The sequence below is a fragment of the Rhea pennata genome, chromosome 11 (genome assembly GCF_028389875.1).
Source record: "Rhea pennata isolate bPtePen1 chromosome 11, bPtePen1.pri, whole genome shotgun sequence".
Lineage (NCBI taxonomy): Eukaryota > Metazoa > Chordata > Aves > Rheiformes > Rheidae > Rhea > Rhea pennata.
The window spans coordinates 21,595,718-21,618,311 of record NC_084673.1 but is presented as its reverse complement, the minus strand read 5'-3'; the positions used below and the strand labels follow the sequence as shown (position 1 = coordinate 21,618,311).

Sequence of the window (22,594 nt, the reverse complement as noted above, 5' to 3'; positions counted from 1 at the left end):
CGGCACCGCTCCCGAGGGAGCCTGCGGGCCGGAGCAGGGCCCGAGCGGAGCTTCCTGCGCAACCAGCCTCTCCCTCGCCTCCGCTCCCCTCCCCGCGCCGCCGCCATCTCCGCTCCGCCGGGCTTTTACGGGGCAGAAAAAAGCTCTTTGCTGGAATTGCGCATCCACCTCTGGGCTTGCGGATGTGCCCTTCGGGAGAGGGTCGGGGGGGGATGCTGGCTGCATGCGTTGTCCGAGGTGGGTAAGGATGTATCCTGAAAAAAAAAAAAAAAAAAAAGTCCTGGCAGAGAGGGAGAAGGGGAAGAAACGCAATGGCCCCGCGCGGCTCCGGGAGCAGGAGCGCTGGCAACGCGCGGGACTAGCCGGGGATGCGGAGCCCTCTCCGTTTTATCCGCCCGCACGTCGGGCCGCTGCGGCCGAGCCGGTCCTTTCTAAGGAGCCACGCGGTGAACCCGCGCTACGGATCCCGGCCTAGCCCGAGCGGCGGCGCCGGGCCCGGCGCTGAGCGCGGCGGCGCCCGGCGCGGGGCCGGCTCGAGGGCGCTGCTCGCTCAGGGCTTCGCCGTGCTCCCGGGCTACGAGGAGCCGTTTAAGCCCAGATGTCCGTCTGCCCGAGCTGGCCAGTGCAAATCGTAAAACAGTGTTTATCAATCATCTGCCTGCAGCTCTTTTAGCTTTGCTATGGGAAAGAAGTAGCCGTTATTTCCTTAATGCTCACGTCCTGTTTCCTTTTTTAGCTCCCTCAAGGCAAAAAGCGTCCTTGCGAAAATTTGCTGCCTCTCATTTCAGAGCCAAAATAGCCCGTTACCTCTTGCGGGTCTGAGGGCGCCTCGGTGGTCAGCCGGGGCCGGGGGGCCGGCGGCGGCGGCTCTCGGCGGGTCCCGCCACCCGGCAGCCCCCTTGCCGAACCGGCCGCCCTCCAGCAGCTCTGGGGCCACCAAACCACCCACGCTCGGCCCGAGCCCGACATGCGTCGCTTGATGGACGTGGACGGTTCATCCTCCCTCAGTGCTGGGTACAACAGCAGCAGCCATATCACCACCAAACCTTTTAAGACAGGAACATTATGAGTTTGGTTTTTTCTTTTTAATTTTTCATTAAAGGCAATATATATAAAAAATTAACCCCCTGAAGAAATGATCGCCTCATAAAGAAAACATTAGTGCTGGAGGAAGCGCTCTGTTCTTGGACATCTATACGTCACGCTGGCTACCTCCCTGCTCCTTCTGCTCACCAGCTGGAGAAAAAGAGCTGCTAATCGGATTTAGAGCAGTGATGATGGATGCAGCTCTTAACACTCATGCTCCTTCTTGCCCCGCTGCTGTGACAGCGGAGAGCCTCAGCATCTCCATCTCAGCTAGCGACAGGCTGGCTGTTAATCTGTCGTGTGGATGTGGGGCCAAAAAAAAAAAAAAAAAAAAAAACACGCATTTTTGGTAGGACTTAGGCAGCTGCTGAGATTTTTTCAGAATAAATCCTGTGCCTAAATGGCTATATGTAACCTTTGCTAAGGCACATGCCGAGAACCGAAGTGGTATCTTGTTGGCTGGTCCACCTGCACTCCCCCAGGAAGTCAACGGAAGAAAAACTGTGTTACAAACTAACCTCAGCGCAGATAATAAAGAGCTTTTATTCTTATCATCTGTGGAAATAAAAGCATATATCGCTTCATTTGCCTCTCTTTTTAGCTCACTTTTATGTGCGTGCATTCATGAGTGTGTTTGGGTGTACGTACAAGTCATCTACACCAGCAGAGCTGGGGCTCCTCGTACCTGTCCAACAGCCAGCTCTAGTCGCCTGTAACCGGGTGGGATTGTCCCAAAACTGTACAACCAGGGCAAAAATCACAGTTGTGACTTTCTGAGCTGGTCTAGATTGAAACAAGCCCAGTGGTTTGTTACTCCTTGTGTAACCCAAAGTTGTATTTGAGCCATGGGCTAGTGACTGCCCCAATGCAGACTGGAAATGCATGGGAAAAGGTCAGCTCAGCCACTTAAGATTACCTCTCCCAACAGCAGCAATTTTTAATACAGGTTTTATATGAGGCTGGGGTGATGCTAGATTACATTCACCATGAAGCACTGCAAAAACCATGAAGGGAGCTGCAGGTCCGAGCAAAGAAGCCCTCTGCAGAACTGGAAGCAGCCACTGTGGTTATCTCAGGCACGTCTTGGTCATGGGGCTATTTCCCAGTCCCTGTGAGCGAAGTCTCCTGTGGAAACCAACAGCCTGAGCCGTATTGCCCCCATCATTTTAGTGTTGCTTTGATGCCTGCTGACCAGGATGCTCGACAGCTTTCCCATCATTCTCATTCCCAAGCAGCAAAACTGTGGTTCTTGAGCTGAAGGTATTCTTCCACACCTTCAAGCAATACCGTTTTTCCAAGAATTTGTGCCCTTTCAAGCCCTTTACTTTCTGTTTGGAAACTGGATAAATGTTGAGAGCTGCAAATTGCTGTAGTTTAACACCCAGCAACTTGCCCGATGCTTTTCTTGTGACAAAAAAGCACAATCTTACCACACACAAGGTGCCCTCCGCTCGCCAGCTATTTGCCACGAAAGCATGCTGCGTTGCAAAGCCTCTCGGGCCCGACCCCGGCTACGGAACCACTTAGGCAAAATTGTACTATTAATGCAATTGCAAATATCTCTCCTCGCTCGCTGCCTTACTGACCTAAACTGCTTCAGTTTTATTCTGCACCCACCTCTGTTTTCTATACTGATTTTCTTTTCCCCTCTGTGTTTTCACATGTGCAGAGACGTGAGTTTGGTGGGAATGTCAGGACCTGGTTGTCCATCTCTCTTCCCTTCAAGGGGAGCCGTAACCACGTCACTGCCAGCCTTAGCCCTCATCCTACAGATTATTTTTGAGGGATAACATGATCAATGCACTGGTTTCCTCAAGGTTTCTATCCCCTGCAGATGAAAGACACATGCACCGCCAGTCCAGTCCTTCTGCTGCAGTGATTTTTTTTTTCTCTATGTCCAGAGTCTTGGGACTGGGAAAATAAAATAGGAGTAAGTGTAATAAATTCTCCCAGTCCATGGTGAGAGTGAAGCCGTGGTTCCCAGGGCTGTTGGTGCCCATTCCCAGCGGGCTGCCCGCGAAGGTGCTTCGCGCAGCGCTGACTTGCGTGCATCGTTGCAGGACACGTCACGCTGCTGGTGCCCGTGCTGCTCGCATGTCACACTGTCCTTTTTTGTTGTTGTTGTTGTTGTTTGCTGCATGGCTGTACCATTAAACAAGCTTGACTTTGTTCCCCAGTCATAGCTAAGCAATTTCGGCCTGTAACAAAATTTAGTGCTACCCAGGGCGGGGGGAGGGGGTTCTAATTAACGGCATTTCTGGACAGTGAGGAAGCGAGCTATTTGTCATGTGCATACTGCATTTAGGTTTAATTCTGGAGCTAGCGGTAACAGTATTACCTGGCAAGGGAAACACATGGCTAGGACTTCCCATCTGTTCCTTGCACCCTGGGCATGCTGACCCCTCTGATTTACCAAAACCCAGGAAGTTTAACTGCATCATTTGTAGTAGCAAGGTAAGTAGTAAGTGCTCCTTACAGTCCCAAAATAGACCCATTCTGAGACCGGGAGCAGGAATTTGGAGCTAACAGAGATGTTTTCCAGTTAAGGAACATCGGGTCCTTGAAAAGCCGCAGACGACAGTCCTGGAGAAGAGCGATAGGAAACTCTCCAGGGCTGTTTTGACCTGACTTAGCTCTTCGGCTTAGCTTTATTATGGGAAGGTATTTTAGTATTACCCAGTTTCGTAGAGGATTAAAGGCCATATTTGTCCTGCACCAAACATGAGCCAAAAACAAGCAGCCAGCACAGCACAGCGCGCCACTGTCGTTGCCCGGTTGAGCAGTGCAGCGCCAGCGGCAGCCCCTTCTTAGGCTAAGTGGGTGGTAAAAAGACCTTTAACACACAACAGTAGTGCTAATGATATAACAATGCTTGTCTGAGTGGAATATATTGATTTTTGTAATTGTCTCCCCATGACCTGTCTTGTGTCATCGCCTTAAAGCTGCTTCGGAGGCAGTGCTGGTGTTGCTTGTCTCCTGAGAAGAGCATTTAGCTCTAAAGCTGGCAAAAGAGTAGACTGAAAGATTAAGGTAGCAGAGGGCGGTGGATGTACTTTTGAGCATGCAAGTGGAAATAACCTCAGTCGCATCTGAAAGGGAAGGAAAGGTCAGGGACTTACTTACAAAGCCAGTGCGGATCAAAGTCGGAGCCGAAATCACAGAATCTGCTCTAGCAAGTGCAAAGGCCCAACAAGCCGGCACAGCCAAAACCAAAGTTTCTCTTTTTGTCTCATGCAAGCACTCTGCTTGCCACCCAGCTACGTGTCTCCTAAAGGCCACCCCAAACTGCTGCTCTTGGTCATTTGTAGCACCACATCCCCTCTCTGGGAAAGGACAGCCAATAATTTGGCCCCAGCTAGCCCTGTGCCCTCCGGATGCTGCTGGCAAGCCCTTCCCTGGCCCTGGCTTGGCACCGTCCTGCTGCTGGACCTGCCATGTATCCATCCTAACTCAACCAGGAATGAAGCACACCATTATTTCTGTAGAAATGCTTATCAGCCCAACTCACATGGCCAGACATCTCCTACACTGAGGAAATGAGTGATGCCCGCACGAATGCAGGCGCGGTAGTACCAGAGCCTTACTCTGGGGGATCAGGATGGGGCATGAGCTCCCGTTAGAGCCCTCTGACCTTCTCCCGTCCCCTTTGGGCAGTTTGCTGCTTAAAACTTGATATATTTGTTTGTTTGTTTCCTCTTTGCTGTTATTTCTTTCTTTTCTGGTTGATTCATCGCCTTCTCGCTTTCCAAACAGGCTTGTTGAGAAAAAGCAGACATCAGTCATCTCCGTAGGTTCTCCTGCTCCGACCAGGCCTGTGCGCTGTAAATCCTGAGTAGAGAGGTGATTCACAAGTTCCTTTGCTTTCTGCTTGTGGGTTGTTTTATTTTTGTTTTATTTTTTTTTCCATGTGCTGTTATTTAAGGGCAAAAAATTGTTCTTGCTCGTTATCTGCCGGCCTGATGACATTACAGAAATAAAGCTCAGTGTGTGCATTCATTTGTGAAAAGTGCCCTGCCGTAATGTTGGTGATTGGCCTTTAGTTCTGCAACGTCGTAATGTTTAAAGCAAAGCCATGAGCGAGTCATTTAGACAGAGGAATTTCTTCCAGGGACATTATTTCTTGTTATTGTTGTAATGATGCCTAGAAGCCCAGTCACAGGCTGGGAACTTGTCGCGCCTGGGCACCGTGCACACATGCACACACATACATACCATTTATTTTAGTAACAAGACAAATCTTCACATCAAGATGCAAGAGGTCTCCTGCTGGTGCCTGGCATGGAGGATAACCCGTCACAACCGAGGGAGCCTACCCCAATGGCCAGGGCACTCTCCTACCCCAGGAAAGGCCTTTCATATTCACTGCGCTTGATTATTCAGCACTTGCTAAATTGTCGAGAGGGCTCAGCCTCACCTTGTGCCACTGTCTGGGTACTAATGTACAAGCTGTCGAGGTTGAACGACAAGCTGGAGCTAAGAACACCTCTGATTTTAGCAGTTTGGGTCCCATGGGTTGGTCCAGCTGCAATCATTAAAGGAGATGATTAGAGCTGTTTTAAATTTGAGATGCTTTTAAATGAGCCAGAGGGAGGTTGGATCCTAGCTAGATAGGACAGCCCTCTGGCATGTCTTGGGAGCAGTGGCTGAGGCAGGAACACTGAAGCCCTGTTCAGTCTTGCATTTCTCAACTTTTGTTGGCTTTAATAATTTGTCTTTGCAATATTTCAGTACTTCCTATGTGCTTTACCTTTTTTATTTCTTAAAGGGAGCCCAGAAACTGCTGTCAGCAGACTTTAAAGGTGCAGAGACCATCATAATTCCCTGACTGAGCAGCTCCAACTCATACTTCAGAGCCTCCTCGTTTCACTTTCCCAATGCAATCAGTGATATAAGGGGCCCTCCAGGTTACAGGGCTCTTGGCTTCCACTTGCAAAGTCCTTTCCAGCCCATTCCTGCTAGCCATCATCTTCTATCTTGCATTAATCATTACCTTCTTCCATTTTGCATTTACATTAATGCATTGCATTAATCATTACCTTCCTTCCTTCCAGGAAAAAATCTGGAGAAAGGAAGACCTTGCTTTGGTTGAGGAGGATAGGATTAGAGATATTCTGGGCAAGCTTGACATCCACAGATCCATGGGCCTGAATGGGATGCACCCATGGCTACTGAAGGTGCTGGCAGATGTAGTTCCCAGGCCACTCTCCATCATCTTTGAAAAGTCATGGAGAACTGGAGAGATGCCTGAGGACTGGAAGAAAGCCAATGTCATTCCAGTCTTCAAAAGGGCAAGAAGGAGGACCCAGGCAACTATAGGCCAGTCAGCCTCACCTCCATCCCCAGAAAGGTGATGGAACAGCTCATTCAGGATGTCATATCCAGACATATGGGGGAAAGGAAGGTGATCAGGAGTAGTCAGCATGGATTCACCAAGGGGAAATCCTGCTTAACCAATCTGATAGCCATCTATGATGGAGTGACTGGCTACGTAGATGAGGGAAGAGCAGTGGACATATTGTGTACCTTGACTTCAGCAAGGCTTTTGGCACTGTCTCCAGTAACATCCTCCTAGATAAGCTCAGGAAGTGTGGGTTAGACGAGTGGACAGTGAGGTGGATTGAGAACTGGCTGAAAGGCAGAGCCCAGAGGGTTGTCACCAGTGGTGTGGAGTCTAGTTGGAGACCTGTGGCTAGTGGCGTCCCCCAGGGCTCAGTACTGGGTCTCATCCTGTTCAACTTTTTCATCAATGACCTGGATGAGGGGACAGAGTGCCTCCTCAGCAAGTTTGCTGATGATACCAAGCTGGGAGGAGTGGCTGACACACCTGAGGGCTGTGCTGCCATTCAGACAGACAGGGACAGGTTGGAGAGTTGGGCGGAGAGGAACTTCATGAGGTTCAACAAGGGCAAGTGCAGAGTCCTGCACCTAGGGAGAAATAACTCCATGCACCAGTACAAGCTGGGGGCTGACCTGCTGGAGAGCAGCTCTGCAGAGAAGGACCTGGGAGTGCTGGTGGACGACAAGTTGACCATGAGCCAGTAATGTGCCCTTGTGGCCAAGAAGGCCAATGGTCTCCTGGGGTGCATTGGGAAGAGTGTTGCCAGCAGGGCGAGGGAGGTGATCCTGCCCCTCTACTCAGCCCTGCTGAGGCCTCATCTCGAGGACTGTGTCCAGTTCTGGGCTCCCTAGGACAAGAGAGACATGGAGCTACTGGAGAGAGTCCAGCGTAGGGCTACAAGGATGATCAGAGGGCTGGAGCATCTGCCCTATGAGGAACGGCCGCAAGAGCTGGGCATCTTTAGCCTGGAGAAGAGAAGACTGAGGGGATATCCTACCAATTTCATCCTCATACACAAAATGCTAGTGCTCGGGGCTGCTCCACTGGCCAGCACTCCGGAGAGCTGTCCTGCCTTCACGCCGTGAGGCACGCCTAAAATCAGCCACGCTGCCTGGGCAAGGCTTGCACAAGCCGGCCATAACTCAGCAGATCCGAGGGACGGCACATTGTAATGTCCAAAAGCCTTTAGCACCCGCTTGGAGCTCAAGCCGCTTTGGAGCCTAGCACTTGGCGGAAAAACAAGGGAAACCCCAACGTAGCAGGTGCCTGGGTGCTCTCAGTACAGGCAGTGCTGGCTAAATGATTTAATTAATCTGTGTTCATGAGAAGCAAATGTTTAATGGGCTCTCTTCCGGCTCCTCACCTTGCCAAATGTTAAAGTCATGTGTTTTCAAATGCCTGAACTCTCCCCAAACCCAGGGACAACGGTCACTAGGGGTTGCTGGTCGCTGGTCACGGATGCTTCTTGTTCTCTGCACGTCCGGGGGGCCTGCGAGGGGCCAGGGAGGCAAGGAGAGGAGCCGCCGCCGCGAGGCACGGGGCAGCGCAGAGCTGGGGGCGCGAAGCCTCCTCCTGCTGCCCAGGCCCCAGCTCCCGGGGGGCTCGGGACGCGGGCCCAGGGGGGCCGGAGGCGAGGCCACGGGGCTGGGGCGGCCCCGGCGGCGGCCGTCCGGTCCCCACGGCGACCGCCAGGGCTTTGTGATGGGGGCGGCGTCGGGCCCACGCAGCCCTTGTGACAGGGGCGTCCCCGCGGCGACCTGCCGGGCGGGCGCCCCGCGGCCCCCAGTCTGAGGAGAGCAACTCCGTCAGGAGGGAGCAGCTCCTCGCGGTGCCGGCGTGAGTGGTGTCCGGCAGCGAATTTGGAGATGCCCGTGGAGCGGAAGGCGAACCCCTGTTCCCAGGCCGCAGACGGGCGCCCCAGCACGCGGGAACGCGGCGAGGTGAGCCGTGGGGCTGGATGCAGGGAGGCAGCAGGCGTGGGGCGCGCGAGCCGAGCGCGAGGACGGTGGGGAAGGGGAGGTGCTGCGAGACGGCCAGCCCGGGGCTCCTGCGGCAACGGGGCCTTTCCTCGGGGCCCTTCGAAGCGGGGCTGGTGTCTCCTGCGCTTCAGGGGCCGCTTGTGGCAGCCCAACCGCTTCCATCACACACCTCCTTCTCCCCGCAGGTGGACCGCCAGGAGCCACCCGCAGCGACGCAGCGGAGCCAGAGCTCGGCCTCGTCCCCCCGGAGGGACAGCCTGCCTCCGCTCCCCCGCCCAGAGAGCTCGCGGCACCCCGAGGACGGCAGCGCAAAGGTACGGAGCCGCCCAGACCCGCGGGCAGAGCCGCTTCCCCACTGCCCGGAGCTGCCGAGAAGCCGGCGGCAGGTGCCGGGAGGCGACAGCGGGTCCCTGCCCCCGGCAGGCCGACCGCCGCCTCGGCGCGGCGCTGCCAGGGCTCGGCACTGGGCTCTCCGGGGGCACTGCCTTCGCCTCTCCCTTGCCCAGCAGCGACCAGCCTCCTCCCCAGGTGCCGGCTGGGAGCAAGGCGGCGGCCGCCCGCCCGCCCGCGGGGCTGAGCGCTGCCACTGGGGCTCCCAGCAGGGAGGTTTGCCAGCCGGGAAGCAGGGAGGGTGCGGGAGGAGTCCCCACCCACGGTAACTGGGCCTTTCTCCTGGGCTTCTGTTGCAGACGGGCAGCGTGGAGCACGGGGAGGCTCTGCCCCGCAGCAGTTCGTCAGGAGCAGAGCTGCCGCCTCTGCCATCCTTGCCGCCTCTCCCCGCCAAGGCGGCAACCCAGGCAGATGCGTCCCTGCGCATGGGCAGAGGTCAAATGGCAGCGTCTACAAGCCAAGTCAAGCTGCCCCCTCTGCCAGCGTCGTCAGGATGCTCTGCCAGAGGCAGGCCCAAGGCACTGCAATGGCCTGCTGACAGCTCTGCAGAAGATGACTCCAGGGAACACCTCCCACCCGGCAGTGGCGCTTCCCTTCCATTCCCCCAGCAGGATGCTTCTGCTCTCACTGGGGCAAGGGAAGAGGGTTTCCCTGCCATGCCAGAGGCCAGGCCTAGCACGAGCGCATCAGCCCTGGCAACACCGAGGCCGCTGCAGAGCCACGGCAGCAGGATCATCCTTCCTCCAATCAGCCGCCAACCTTCAGGATGCTTCTCTTTTCTCTGGGCAACCCAGAGCACTGCTGAAGGCACAAGCCAAGGTGGCCCAGCACCCATGGAGTGGGACAAGCCTTGGCCAAGCTCCCCCATGCTGCCAAGCCTGCCACAGGTCCCGAGCACAAGGGCGCACAGCCACGACGCAGTGCCAGCTGAGTCCTCAGCATCGCAAAGTGGAGAGAGCAGCAGCAGTGACATCACACCGGAGGCTGGATTCACCGGCAGCGAGAGCCCCAGCCCCTCCGCCACTGCAGTAGCTCACAGCTCTGCAGAAGACAGCGCTGCCAGCCCCGTGGGGAAATGGCCCAGGACGACTCCTCGTCACCTTCCCTGCCTGATTTTGCTGGCTTTGGCGAGGTCCATCAAGACATGGACGTCGCAGAGGAGGCTGAGGGCCCGGGCCCTGCCCCGCGCAGCCTCTCACCATCCGCCGCCTCCCTGGAGCATGCCGCCGACCTGCTCGTCTTGGCACCCTTGCAGCCGGCCGTGGACGTGAGCAGGAGAGCCCTCCAACACAACCCCAGGCGGATGATGCTGCGGAGGAGCTCAGCGTGGCTGCGCCGCAGGGGCCGTTGGCACACGTGCTCAGTTCAACGCCCCCGCCAAGCAGAGACCAGCAGCAAACGGCGCCGCGTGCCGAAGGTGCAGCCGCGGCGCCTCAGCAAGGACCTGCTCCCCCTGCTCATGGCGGCGAGCATGCCAGCTTTCCTGGGCAGGCACAGAAGGCCAGGGCTAGGACGGCCACCACAACAGTTTTTAAATGAGTGGGAGGAAGCAGCAGGGAGCAGGGCTGTGGCAGCACTGCAGGAAGCACAGGAGGAAGCAGGGCAGCAGGAGGTGGACAGAGACCTGCCAGAACAGCAGCAGCTGGACGAATCTGCCTCTGTCCACACGATCTGGGTCCGGCCAAGCTTCCAGAGGCTCATGCCGCAGAGACACCTGCGCGACAGCGAGGCCACAGACGCTGACGGAGAGGTAGATGGCAACCTGCAGAGCGCACCTCTCCCCCAGGCAGTGGCCGCAGGAGCCGAGGAAGAAGATCTATCCTTGCCCGGAGGCTCTCAGCAAGAGGGGACCAGCACGCTCCTCCACACGTCAGGCTCCTCAGAAGGAGGACCAGCAGCTTCGCCCTCGCATGGAGGCCGTCCACATCAGGTGAGCAAGAAGCAGGTGGCCAGCACTGACCATTGAAGGGACTCAGGGCCATTTGCAGCGTCCCCACACTGTGTACTATCTTCCCCTGTTGACACCTCATTAGGGGATGGCACTCACCTGTGGGATTTTGCTCTCCCTCTGCAGGTTCCCTCTGAGCACAAAGACGAGGCAAATTCTTCCTCCTCCTCTTCCTCCAGAGACTCCTCAGAGGGTGACCCAGGTACGTACGTGAGTCGAGAGCTGTTCTGGAGGCAGAAGACCCAGCCCGGCCCAGCCAGGGCCACTGAGGTCGGCAGCACTAAGCCATGACCTCTCGGGAAAGCCCTTGGTGGGGGGGGCACCAGGTGCTCGCCCTGTGCTCATGCAGCCCCTCACCCACAGCTCTCCTTCCCCCCACAGCCACCGCCGCCCTCCCACACCCACCGGCTCCCAGGCCCTCGCTCCTCCAGACGCTGCTTCGGGCTCTGCGCAGAGCCTTCACCTGCAGCTGTCTCACGGGGCAGCGAGAGCCACGGGGCTGGGAGGCGAGTGCCGGGCGGCTCCGCTGACATCGCAGCTGGTCCTGTGGACGCGGAGCACAAAGAAGGAGAGCAACGCGGACGCTCGCCACCGCGCCGGACGAGTTCCCCTCACCCCGCAGCGTGTGCCGCTTCCTGCTCTGCTCACGGCACAGAAGGAGGACCTGTCGGCCGAGACGGGCGGCCAGAGCCACGCTCTGTCCTGGAGATGACGCAAACGCTGCCCCAGAGCACTGCTGCTGTTCGGGAGGCCCCACAATGCTGCCAGACACAGGGGTCTTCAAGGACAAAGTCCTACACACCTGCAACCCCCACGCTTGTCAGGCTACAGCCACTTCCTGCTTGCAATAAAGCTTGGGAGCTTGGTGCTTGGTGTCAGTGACCTCTTCAGCGCCAGACCGGTGCAGGCAATGCCCCTGGAGCCAGGCAGAGCTGGCGAGAAGCCCCTTTGCTGAGCGACAGGAACACAGAGCGGGAAGGGGCTTCTGGCCAGCTCTGCTCCGAGCTCCTGCTGCCAGGTCAGCTTTCCCTGGGCCTGGTGCCATCGAGGTGTGACTGTCCACATTGACAATTCCCCCATGACCCTGGGCCCCTGCTCCAGGCCTGCACCACCGTACCGCCCTGTGGGAGCTAAAGCCCCTCCATAGCTTCAGCCTCTCACCGGCACGCACGGGTAGCAACGCAACAGGATGGCACGGCTTCACTGCAGTGACACAGCATTGCCTGGGCTGAAGGAAAGACCTCATCAGCAAGCGAGGACAGAACTTGAGGGTAACGAATGCAGCAGCGGGTGCTAAGGGAGACCCAGCGAGGGGCACATCCCCCTCATAGGGAAAACCTCCAGAGGTCCCTCCCAACCTTACTGATTCCGTGATTCAGTGATTTCAAACATGCCCTAATGTTAGGCTGGCTGAGGGCCTGTGGAACACTTAGAATTTCCCCTGGGCCAATCTGAAAAGCAGTTGAACAGAATTTGTCCTAACGCTTCCTGCAAAAGAAAGTGTTCCCTGTGGTTATGAATGCAGGACAGCAGGAACAAGCGAGCACCAGGCCAGCACTCTCGGAGGAACTCCCGTGGTCTTACCCTAGGTCAGCAAACAGGAGGACAAGGGTGTTTGTGGAAGGGCTTGTCTCTCTGGGAGCTGAGATTGCCTGCCGATGGCTTCTAGCTGTCTGTGCTGTAGCAGGAGTACTGTGCTCTGTTCTTTGCAGCTTAGGGGTTGCCTGTGCCATGTTCTATAAGTGTTCAGTTGGAACCACTCAGCCCACCAGCAAAAGGTCCAAGGAGGACGGGGCGTCTGTCTCGCTATGCCAGAAGCTTGCGAGAGAAGGAAGAGATGGACAAACTGATGCTCCTGCCAGTCGAACGAGGAAACCGGGAGGCAAGAGTGGGTGAAGGGACAGCACGGCCTAAGCCGTGAGAAGTCCTCTTTAGGAGCCTTGAGCTAGGCATTTGCGGCTCTTCTACCACACTCCCGGAGCGAGAGTGGTAGTCTCAAAGTCAGGGGGAGCTGTGGAGGCTTGTGTGTGGCTACAGCCTATGCCATGCGTTTCAAGGCTGTAGTCATGGTTCAGTGAGTTAAAAGGGCAATCTTAGTTCATTACCAGTTAAAACCACATGCAACCAGTCTTGCGGCACACTGGATGTATAGCATTTTCATTATAAAAGAGGTTTTGATAGTGCCTGGCCATCGCAGAGGCCCGATACACAGTCATGCTACGGTCCCTCCTTGCCCTTGGGCCTGGGCCGCTGCACCTATGGAGCTCCCCAGAGTCCGGGCATGCGTTGGCATCCCAGGGCTCTGCCAATAGTGCTGGCTGCACCCCGGGTCTGCCAAGAGGGTCTCATTTCCTCTGATGCCATTCAAGGACACATGTATGATGAAAAATGAGCAGAAGAAATAGCCTCAGTCCATAGGTCTTTGCTGCCACCTCCATGGCGGTCAATTTACAAAGACCCTTAAAGCCTACAAGCAGTCACATTTCAATATCGCACTGCTTTTCAAATCAAGGCTTTGCGTGGAGATGGCACAGAAATGGCCAGCTAGAGCTGCTATATAATTGTCCAATGAAAAGTAACTAAAAAAAAAAAAAAAAACCCAAAACAAAAAATCCAAGGAAGATACCATGTGCAAGTTTAAATTTTAAAATTACAATTTTAAGGTCAGTTTGGCACACAATATTTTTCTTGACAAAAAAAATATCTCTTCCCCCTTCTTAGACTTCATTTCAATGAGGACAGCATCCATCGGCTGTCCATGCTATCTACTTATCTAGCCTTTTTTTCTGTCAGAAATAACAGACAACACATCTCTTCCAGCCTAGCAACTTTATTTCATTAAAGTCCATCTCCTCTTAAAATAAAAGTTGGCGTAAGGGGGGTGGTTTTCTTTCAAACTGTTTATTTCTATTTGCACCACTTTTCTTTTTTTTTTCCTTTAGGAGCTTCACTTCTCATCTTCTGGATGTGGGTTAGACTTTTAGAGAGAAAAGTGAGAAAGAAGGATTATGCTGTCCTGACAGCAATGGCATCTTTGACTTAAGATGTCCAGGCAAGGATGCTGACAAAGTAGTGCCAAACCACTACACCCAGTTAATCTGTAAAGCCATTCCCTTTGTCTGCTGCACTCCTGACTTGATTTCTCAACTATACATCTGTTTTCCAAAAAAATGCCTGGAAAATATTCTCAAGAGAGGCATTCATGCCAGAAGAGACCGGCAGTGTAGCCAGCGCTTCTTGAAAGCAAAACAAAAAAGAAAGCACAACCCTAGAAGTGTTTTTGAAAGGAGACAGATTTTGTATTGCAACAACTCCATTTGATTTCTGAGTCCCAATTCTCTCAACAGTGTTCATCTACGACAATACACTGATGGGTTTTTTGACAAAAATAAATGCAGTAAGGTGGGCTGTTCTGTTATTCTGTTCTGACTGCTGCTTAGGTGTTTGTCATTAATGGGGAAAATAGATTGTGTTTTTCTTCTGCACAGAGAACTGAAAATGCAGAGAGTTTGTATTTTTGATGTATACCAAATTCAGCAGAATGGGAAAGAATTTGATTCTTGCTTTCAGGCAACTGATGCTATATCATTATTTTCATTTATTTGTGCAAATGCCTGCCTTATCTTCCGTACTTACGCTTTGTACTTGCCGTTTATAAAGAGCCAAGAACAGAAAATGCTTTGAGCCATGGCAAACAAATACATTAATGAATTAAAAAGTATCGCCATTTCACATTTCTTTTGCTTGATAGTACCAAGCAGTTGAATCAGAGGGCAAAGACTTTCATGGTTTGTTACTGCTCTGAGCTTTGCTAATCTGTTTTTATTATTTTGTTATCCTGGGAAACAACCAGAGAGGAGAGATAAGAAAAATACAAGGTAGGGTTTGCTCACCAGGTGAGACCCTTGGCAGAGCCAGAACAAGATGGGTGCCAAGTGGGAACCTATAAACCAAAGCCCTTCCGAGCCCTGCTACTGCCCAAAAGGCAGGAGCAACACTGCTGCTGAAGATGGCAGCTGGGGAGCAAGGGGAAAGGGCGGAGGATTAATTTGGAATGAGAGGCTATAGTACAAAATATCTGCCCAGCCCTTGCCTAATATGTCACTGCCATAATGACAATAGATAAGGCTGCAAAATATCTGGTGAATCATGTTTTCCTTCACTTTCCATTTGACTCTACAGTTTCTCCATGTATCATATGGTTATGGATGAGCAAGTAGGGCCAGGAAACCACACTTAGAGGAAAAGCTGTTGCTTCACAGTTCTTAGAGAGGTTATTTTTGGTTTTGTGATGCTACTGATTTTCATTAAATAATAGAATTACTTAAATCCTTGGAAAATAGTTGTTTCCACAAGACTCTCTGATGAAGCTACTCCAGTGGAGCAGCCACAAATGTTGCATTTCAGCAGAAAATAAGATGCAGAGTATTCAAGAGAATTTCACTACAAAATACATTCTTCTTCTCATTGCAGTGGATACAAACATCATAGAGGCAGAAGTAGCATTCTCTTTATGATATTTAATAAAATATTTCCAAGAGTCAATGGCCAAGCTGCTGTGGAGACTTCCCCAATATACACACAAAACTCTCATACCAATAACACGATACCTTTGCCCATCCTAGTCTCATCACTGAGTCTGAGGATTGTCTATGGACAGCCATAAAAGCGTATGAAATCTCTATTCACACATTGCCCTTAGGTGGGATGAGATGAGGCTACAAGTCTGAGGCCAACTGAGCACCAAGCTGAGAGGGATCCAGGAGGTGACAGGGGAGAGGTGGGAGATGTAGTGGAGAGACAGGTCACAGTGTGTAGGGAAGAGAGATGAGAGGAAGCTGAGTGTGGCAATGCAATTAAGGAGAAGTGGAAGTTGAAGACAATAGAAATCTTCAGTGGCATTTAATTGCTTCATCTCTGTTGAAGACTCTTTTACTTCCTATTATAGTTCTTTTACATAGTTTGGAAGATGCGGGGGGAAGAATAGAGATTTCTAGTAGTTGCTTCCTAAAAGAAGACTCAGAAGAACTTTCTGAGAGGTTCTGATTGAAAAATCTGCATGATACAGCAGGTTTTACTAGAAATAACAAGGAAAAGTAAATATCCTTCTATTGTTGCAGCAAATAAATTAGTGAGTAAGTGCATACCTTCCAAAAGCAAAGCCCTTCAGAATGAGGCAGCTTCTTGCAGGTCCCCCAACTCTTACAAGCTTTTTGCAGTTTTATGTTCCATTTAGGAACTCCAGGTTGTAAAATCAAACTTCCAAAGTTCATATATTGTGAACATAAGCCACAACAAAAAGAACTTTGAGTTTTCATGCAAAAAAAAGAATCACAATTTTCAACATATCCCATTACTTTCTGATACTGAAGAAACCCAGTAAATGTTAGTGGTAAGATGCTGGCTGAAAACACGTGGTGCCAGGCACTTTGCAGCTTGGTGAGAGGACAGGAACAGAGGAGAGAAGAGGAGAGCAAACAAAAAAGTGTTCATGACACAAAAAGATGAACAATAAAGACCAAGGAGCCACAATTTGCTTGCTGGTGACACTAAGCTCCCATGCTGTTTGCTCGCTCTTTCACCCACTCTAACTTCAGGTACTAGGAGAAGCATCCTGCAACTCAAGGCAACAGCTGTAAAATCAACCAGCTTTTGTATACCCCTATATTTACACATACACAATGCACAAACAGACCCAAGGTGCCAGCAGCTTCTGCTTGGTGCCACTGGGCGTTCATCACCATGCACACATTCACCAGGCTGGGATATTATGGGGATGTGAACTGTTCACATAGGGGAGATGCAAAAGAGAGAATATAGATAAAAATAACCATATATAGATATAATAAAGATACGACATAAACAGCTTGCAAAAGATTCAAAGGTCACCATACACAAGGGTGGACCTGGTTGACCACACAGGTCACAGCAGGATCACATCACATGCTTTGCACCTCCACCTGAGCGTTCACCCACTCCTGGAGCCTGCCCTGCCTCCATGTGTGGAGCACAGCAGCTAACAGCTCCTTTAGATTTTCATGCCTAGGCAGATAATTTCACATGGGGGCTGGTTAGTAGGTGTTGTGTTTTTCCTTGTTTTCTTGAGTAATGCTTCTGGGCACTGGGAAGGGGGAGGAGAGCTCCCACCCCAGCTATTTTAATTGCAACGGCAGATGGAAGAGACAGGTTGTACTTTCTCAGGAAACACACTTTGGCAATAAGAGGAAGGGTGGGATCCTGACTTGTGAAGCAGTGAACTGTTTCTGAACTGGATAAATAAGGGTAAGAATCAAGGCACTATCCTTTATTTTAGCAGGGAAACCATATTAACCTTTCTCACCATTGGCCACATCCAGCTTTCCAGGCGAGCTAACACCTCTGTCACGTCTTCTTGTTTTTCTTGCACAGCTCACAGGGGCTTGATACCCAGAAATTTAGCACTGGCCCAGTTTGCTACGTGTAATAGCAATGAAAAGAAAATGCCATACAATAATACCGAAGGATTAGGGACGAATGGGAGAGACTCAGCAGTGCAGCAACAAGGGAGCAACAGCTAGGCACTGGGAAGGGGTGCCCAGGCTTCCAGTGGGATCAGTTTTGAAGCAGGCAGCAAGAAAAGTCATTTTAATTTACATAGGGGAGGAATTGTAGGAACCTGAGGAGAATTCCCACTTAGCCGGGAAGAAGAAAACTGGAGGTGATTCCTCCATTTCTCCAAGAGCCCAGCCAGGGTTTCCTGCTTTTGATGGGGCTGGATGCTAACCCACAGCAGCTGATCCCCTACAGAGAGAGCAAAGACGCCTTGTAGGCACAAAAGCCAGCGTAGGTTCTGAAAAATTTAGAGAAGCCAGGCCGTATCTAAAGGGTACGTGACAGTCATATAAATTCACTGGAAAGATCTGCTGTGCCCCTGGCTCCTCCTCAGGGTGCCAAAAGATGATGCAGTGTATTGGCTATAGAAATATATATATACACACACACATATGTATGTATACAAAAATAGGATTAACAGGGGGAGAAAGGACCTTAGATGAGACCTAACGCTCCTTTGGCAGGAAGGAACCACTGCGTGTGAAGAGATTCCTCTTGCTACCCTCCATTACACTCTCAGCAAAGCACCTAACCATGATGATCATGCACTCTACAATTAGCATTTTAGCTTGCTAAGGGAGGAAAAAACATACAAAAAAATGTGAGAAACAGTTAATTGAATTTAAATTTAATTCATTAAAAACGAGCTCTGAAGCAGAATTGTGTCAATTCCCCCTATCTTCTCAGTAGGTGAAATGCAGAGATAATTAGTGCTGCAGCCAAACAGACGCAAGCCCTCGTTGAAACCTGTGATTAAAGGCCAGATTCTGCCCTTTGCTGCACAGAAGTCGCGGCAGGAGCGAGACAGGAGGAGGACTGCTTTTGCACACGCACAGGCACAGCGGGAGGAGGGCAGCGGCTTTGCTTATTGCTTCTCCTCGGGAGGAACCGGCCCCCGGCGGCACTCGGGAGCCTGCAGTCAGGCTGTCGGCGTGGAGCAAACGGGAATATTTGCTTTGGCTGCCCAGGCTGGCCCACGTTTGCCAGGATGCCCCCAGAAAGGAAATCACGTCATTCACGCTCAAGTTCATTTTGTTCTGCTTCGAAAGAGTGAAAATCCAAACACCAGAAGGGTCTGCTGGAAGATCCACATAAATGACCCCATAGGGTCCGTAGTGTCTTAGATAAAGCTGAATGAAGATGGTAAAAAGCTACACTGGCCTCACGGGGCTCTGTGAGAAGCCTGATCCTCTAGAGTTCAGAGGTACCCCAGTGCAATACCACGGCCAGCTTCTGTAGAGGCTTCTGAGGGAGCAGGTTGCAAGGGGAACCGTGAGGACCTTTCTTTTTGTTCTGCCTCACATCCGTTTTATATCCCAGAGATATGGAAGTATCCTATTTCCTGCTGTGTTAGCAGTTAACCATGTTTCCACACATATGACCAGGACACCCATGTGTGTCACAAACCTACATATGCTCACACGAAGATCCCTGCGATCCCTGTATGAGATGTTTTCTGAGAAAATGAAGCCTGGGAAAACCATCACAGCTTTGTTTCAAAAATCAACCTAAAGAGTAACTACCCAGAGAAGAAACTTCAGGTCCAGTCCAAAGTCCAGAAAACAAGAGGAACACCTCAGTCTTGTCTTTGAGGTGCATTGGTTTCTCTCTTTAGCTCAAGAAATAGCAATCCAGCCTCACAGATCTCTGGGCTTTTAGTAGGGAGACCCCAAATCGTGCCAGTGTGTATTTGTTTTTTTACAGGTGAACTCCGCCACTAGTAAAGGCTGGACCTGCCTCCACTGTCTGGATTTCACAAGCTCCTTTTTCACAGTTTCCTCCCTGTTCCACATGTGATGCAACATCTATTGTAAAGGCTCTTATTAATAAAACAGCACAGCTTCAAGGCTGCACGGTGGTATATGCAGTATAGCTTCTGTTATCTTGCAGTCCCTTGAGGCTCATTAAGGTCTGAATTAGCTGACTGTCCATGGCCCTAATTAGTACTTCAGCTCTCTGGGAAGCAGCCAGGGTTTCTTTTTTTAAGCACTGCTCCTCACCCACAGCATCAGCTCTAGCCTGTGTTTTGGAGTATGCAGTCTGCAACAGATTTGACACCAACTGAGAAAAGGCCTTTATCCCCTTACTTCTTTGGGCTGCTTTTAATTATTACTGATTGTAATGGCTAACCCTGAGAAATGCCTAGTGAGGATGCTCTGCAGGACACTATGCAGCTTGATTTTGGTTGATGAGACTGTTCTCCTGAGAAGCACAGGGAGGTTTTTTGTTTTCTTTTAAACATACAGTCACCTACTGTTGTGCTTTAGAACAGACGGGGTGCAATATGAGAAAGATCCTCGCTCAAGGGTGCAGACATATAAGCCTCTATTCTAGAAAACCTGGAGGAGGAAGTGTTTGAGTCACTTGTGGGCTTGGTGGAAAAAACAAGGGCCAGTCACTCTCACTACTCTACTGCAGTTGCTGGGCATAAGCTGACCAGCATACAGTGGGACAAGGGGCCTGAGAGGTTTTCGTTTATTCCTTTAAAGATGAGGTTTCCTTTTAAAGAAAGATCGTGTGTTGAACGTGGAAAATACTGAGCTTCAGTGCAAGACAATCACCAGTACAATCCAAATGTACTGGAATTTGTTTTCCCAAAACTCCAATTAATTTGGGAGCATTAATCTGACCAATGAAAGGTTTGATTTTTTTTTTGGTACAAAATAAGTACCTTCTTGAAAAGTGATAACTTGGTCAAAAACCTAACTCACTACTTAAAACTGTTTAAATATATTGTTGACTGTATCAAGTTCTTAACTATTTGTCAGAGGTCCTTATAAGAAATACATCACCATGGATCTAAGCCTCTCACTGAAAGAGTAAAACCAGGAGCCTCCTATACCAAACCCCCAGCTCTTAGAAAGATGACATGTATGACTTCTATCAAGTATCTTAACATCTCTGTGCCTTTCTAGAAAAAGGAGTGCAATACTCCAATGCTGATGCACTTTGGGATCCCCAGGCAGCTTGTGATGTACAAGGTTCTCCAAGCATCACCATTGCTCCAAGAGCGGTTTCCAGGCAAGTGTGAGAAATACCTGCTCAGTGACCTCCACAGCAGCTGGAGGACTCATGAGTACTGCAGATAAAATGAAAACGTGTGTTATTTGTGCATTTGGACAACCTGTAGATGGGCTGGTTTCCTCAAAAGCACAAGTCACTAACACAGAGCACTAAAGAGTAATTTCAGAGGTGTCCTAGGAGGTCTGTGTGCTTCAGAACAGTGAGGCAACTGAAACGTCTTGGAAATAGCTGGGCTGATATGCTGAGCGTAGCCGCAAAGCTCTAATGCTGCGGCAGAAAACCATTTTGTGCTGCTTGCACAGAGGTAATAGGCTCACGGCATAAGATCAATTTACCAATAGCAGCAACCATGCACACTCATTGCCCATGCTAAAGGGAGGGGAAATTGCTCACTGAAAATAGCTACTGAGATAAGAGTAGAATTTCCCCCAGAAATACAAGGTGCAACTCCGGAGTGGAGCTGGTGGATCACCCCCACTGCCACAGGACAGATGGGGGTCTGAGCAGCAGCTGAGAAACAGGAGCCGTAACATCAGGGGGTAATGTTAACTCACAGCTTGCCTATTTGAAGAAGCAGCACCACGAGCCCTCCTGGCCACGTGCTGCAGGCATCCCAAAGCCGTGGATGCAGCGCTCATGCCGATAGCTGCTCCCCTTTGAAGCTGGTGGAGAGGCAGCCAAGAACAGGCCCAGGCTGTGTTAGTTATTAGTTTGGGTATTAAAAGCTTTCTATTCTCGCTCACATCACTGCTGGAGGCAGTACCCTCATGGTATACTTGGCAGCCACCCAGAGGCACAAATCAGTGTCATTTATGAACTGTCGAAGTGAAACCATGGGCTCGTTTCTCCCATGGAGTCACCTTTAGAGCTACATTCTGTCCCCAGTCCCTAGTGACCATCAATAAAACAACAAGCTCCTGTACTTAAAAGCCTTTCAAACTCATTCCTAAAAAAGGTTCCTGTTTCCCTAGAGTGCCATAATCATATAGTGATCCAGCTTCACAATTGCACAGAAAAAGAGCTGAGAGTTCCAGCCACACTGCTGTGGAATTGTGCCTCACCTGCATTGCTGGACTGCTAAAAAAAAAGGCAGAAAAATTACAGAATGGTTGAGGTTGGAAGGGACCTCTGGAGATCATCTAGTCCAATGCCCCTGCTCAAGCAGGATCTCCTAGAACATGTTAGACAGGATTGCATCCAGGCAGTTTTGAATATCTCCAGAGAAATAAATAGAAAGGTTGAATATCTCCAAGCTTTCTATCAAATATTGATATGCCCTCTGTAAATTCGAGAAGCCCATACTAGCCCACACTTTTTTTTCTTTCCTGACATAGCTTTCATCACACTAGAAAGAAGGCAAGTTGGACTTTTCAGAGGTCTGGTGCAGGTTGTTTATCAGTCTTAGCTGGCCTGCAGACACACTAGGGAGCCCTGCTTCTCCCAGCAGATTCCTTCAGCAACAATTTCTTCAGGCCTCAGCCCCATTTCCCTGGCAATCAGTGAGGTCTCTCTTGCTTTTTTTACTCATTTGTCATGAGCAGCAGGAGATAATGGTATTATTCAGAAACACAAGTTATTTATGTCTCCTCTTGCTCAATCCCACCTTTGGTTCATGAATATAACATGTCTTTCAGTAACCCTGAGGCAGGCACTGCTTTTACTGCATGGCTTGCAGTACTTAGCTCAACTGGGCCCCATCTGCAACTGGCAGTGTTACTGCATCAGAGATCAGAGCAAATTCTGGACACTGTTTACAAATGCATATGTGGTCATAGCATCACATTATGTATACAGCTCTGATTATCAGAAGTCTGGCCCTTCTACAATGAGGCCAGCTTATGTCTTTAGGCTTCCCACTGGAAATGAAGTTAAAAATAGTTGGCCTTTGTTTTACTGAAAGCTCGGGCAACGGTGACCTTTTGCGTCTGTTGAGCATCTCCTGCAACATGCCCCTTAACATTTAGAAGATGCTCATCTCAACTCTTACAACCTGCTCCTGCTCTGCTCTCTAAAATAACAGTTTTAGTTTACAGTACTTTTCTTTAGACCCAGGCCTGCCGCAAACCACCAAGTACCTTCATATAGACTTCGGTAAGATCAAGCTATAGGGCATGTTCCAGGTTCTCATGCACTACAGAGTGCTCGTGCTCCCTTGTGGCTTCTTTGGGGATAAGCTGAGGCCCATACTGCTCTGTATGTCTCAATAAATGTGCTTCTTGCCATGCTTTGAACTTAATA

General features: G+C 50.9%; 1 protein-coding gene across 2 annotated transcripts in view; it reads left to right on the top strand.

Moving 5' to 3' along the window:
- Positions 1-1,634, top strand: part of ARHGEF9 (Cdc42 guanine nucleotide exchange factor 9) — a 200,487-nt gene extending 198,853 nt beyond the window's left edge. Inside the window, exon 13 of one of the 2 annotated variants that reach the window (XM_062584967.1) lies at positions 737-1,634. In XM_062584967.1, the coding sequence (XP_062440951.1) occupies positions 737-822 (86 nt within the window). In that variant the 3' untranslated portion in view covers positions 823-1,634. The remainder of the gene's footprint in view (positions 1-736) is intronic. The other variant, XM_062584964.1, reaches the window with a different exon arrangement.
- Positions 1,635-22,594: the final 20,960 nt, after the last annotated feature.